We start from the raw sequence: 1,099 nt of genomic DNA on the forward strand, positions 1-1,099 counted from the left end.
TTTTCCGTTTGGTGTTTTTTTCATAAACTCTGTCTGCAGCCAGGCAGCTACGCCGCTCCCTGGGGTTTCTCCCCCCACCCGCAGTTGCCTCGCCAGCTGCACAAACCCTAAACCCTAAACCCTAAACCCTAAACCCTAATTTATAGCCCCCAAACCAAACCCTAAAAGCTTAAACAGTAACCCTTAAACCCTTACCTCTACACCTTATCCCTACCCCCCAAACCCTAAACCCTAAACCCTAAACCCTAAACCCTAAACCCTAAACCCTTCTTACATCGATTTGATTGGCGAATGTATGTTTTTGTTTGTGTATAAGGAGACAGAGAAATTTAATTATTTTTAAGAGTCTAGCTAGCTGCTGAGGAGACAGCTGCTTGCTGAGGTGTTTGTCTCCTGGTGTATTTCTTTGTATAGATATATGTTTTGCTGCTGCAACTATAAACTGTCCCCACTTCTCCGCTTCTCCCTCCTGCTGCTGCTGCTGCTGCTGCTGCTGCTGCTGCAGCAGCAGCAGCAGAGGAGCAGCAGAAGTACCCGTCTGAGCTGAACCATCGCCCAGCAGCTGCAGCGGCACGCAGTCATCCAGACAAAACAAATCCTCAGCACAAGTTGCTGCTGCATTGAACTTCGGCAGCATCTGCTGCAGCAGTTGCTGCTGCTGTGCTGCTGTTAGCTCAGAACCTCCTGCTGCTGCTGCTCCTGCTGCTGCTGCTGCTGCTGCTGCTGCTGCACCACCACCACCACTGGCAGCAGCAGCATCCTTGCAATCCGTCAATTGCTTCAGCAATGCTGCAGATGATAAACCCGCGCTCGGATCCCGGTTACCCTGCACGCACAAACCCTAAACCCTAAACCCTAAACCCTAAACCACAAACCCTAAACCCTAAACCCTAAACCCTAAACCACAAGCCCTAAACCCTAAACCCTAAACCACATATCCTGAACCCTAAACCACAAACCCTAAACCCTAAACCACAAACCACAAACAATCCCGGTGGAGTGTTTGGCGTTGATAGAGTAAAGTGTATATGAGGGTTGAGGGTTTAGGGTCTGCAAGAAAAGATGTATGCATTAGGGTTTAGGGTTTAGGGTTTAGGGT

The 1,099-nt window shown here is 49.2% G+C and overlaps 1 protein-coding gene across 1 annotated transcript in view; it reads right to left on the reverse strand.

The window, feature by feature from the left end:
* EMH_0007330 (uncharacterized protein) overlaps positions 1-1,099 on the reverse strand; it is a gene marked incomplete at both ends in the record, with an annotated part of 17,196 nt that overhangs the window by 1,914 nt on the left and 14,183 nt on the right. The window contains 2 exon segments of the mRNA XM_013497970.1: positions 79-96; positions 437-826. Of these exon segments, the coding sequence (XP_013353424.1) occupies positions 79-96; positions 437-826 (408 nt within the window).

Source organism: Eimeria mitis, genomic scaffold (genome assembly GCF_000499745.2).
Source record: "Eimeria mitis Houghton genomic scaffold, Emh_scaff306, whole genome shotgun sequence".
Classification (NCBI taxonomy): Eukaryota; Apicomplexa; class Conoidasida; order Eucoccidiorida; family Eimeriidae; genus Eimeria; species Eimeria mitis.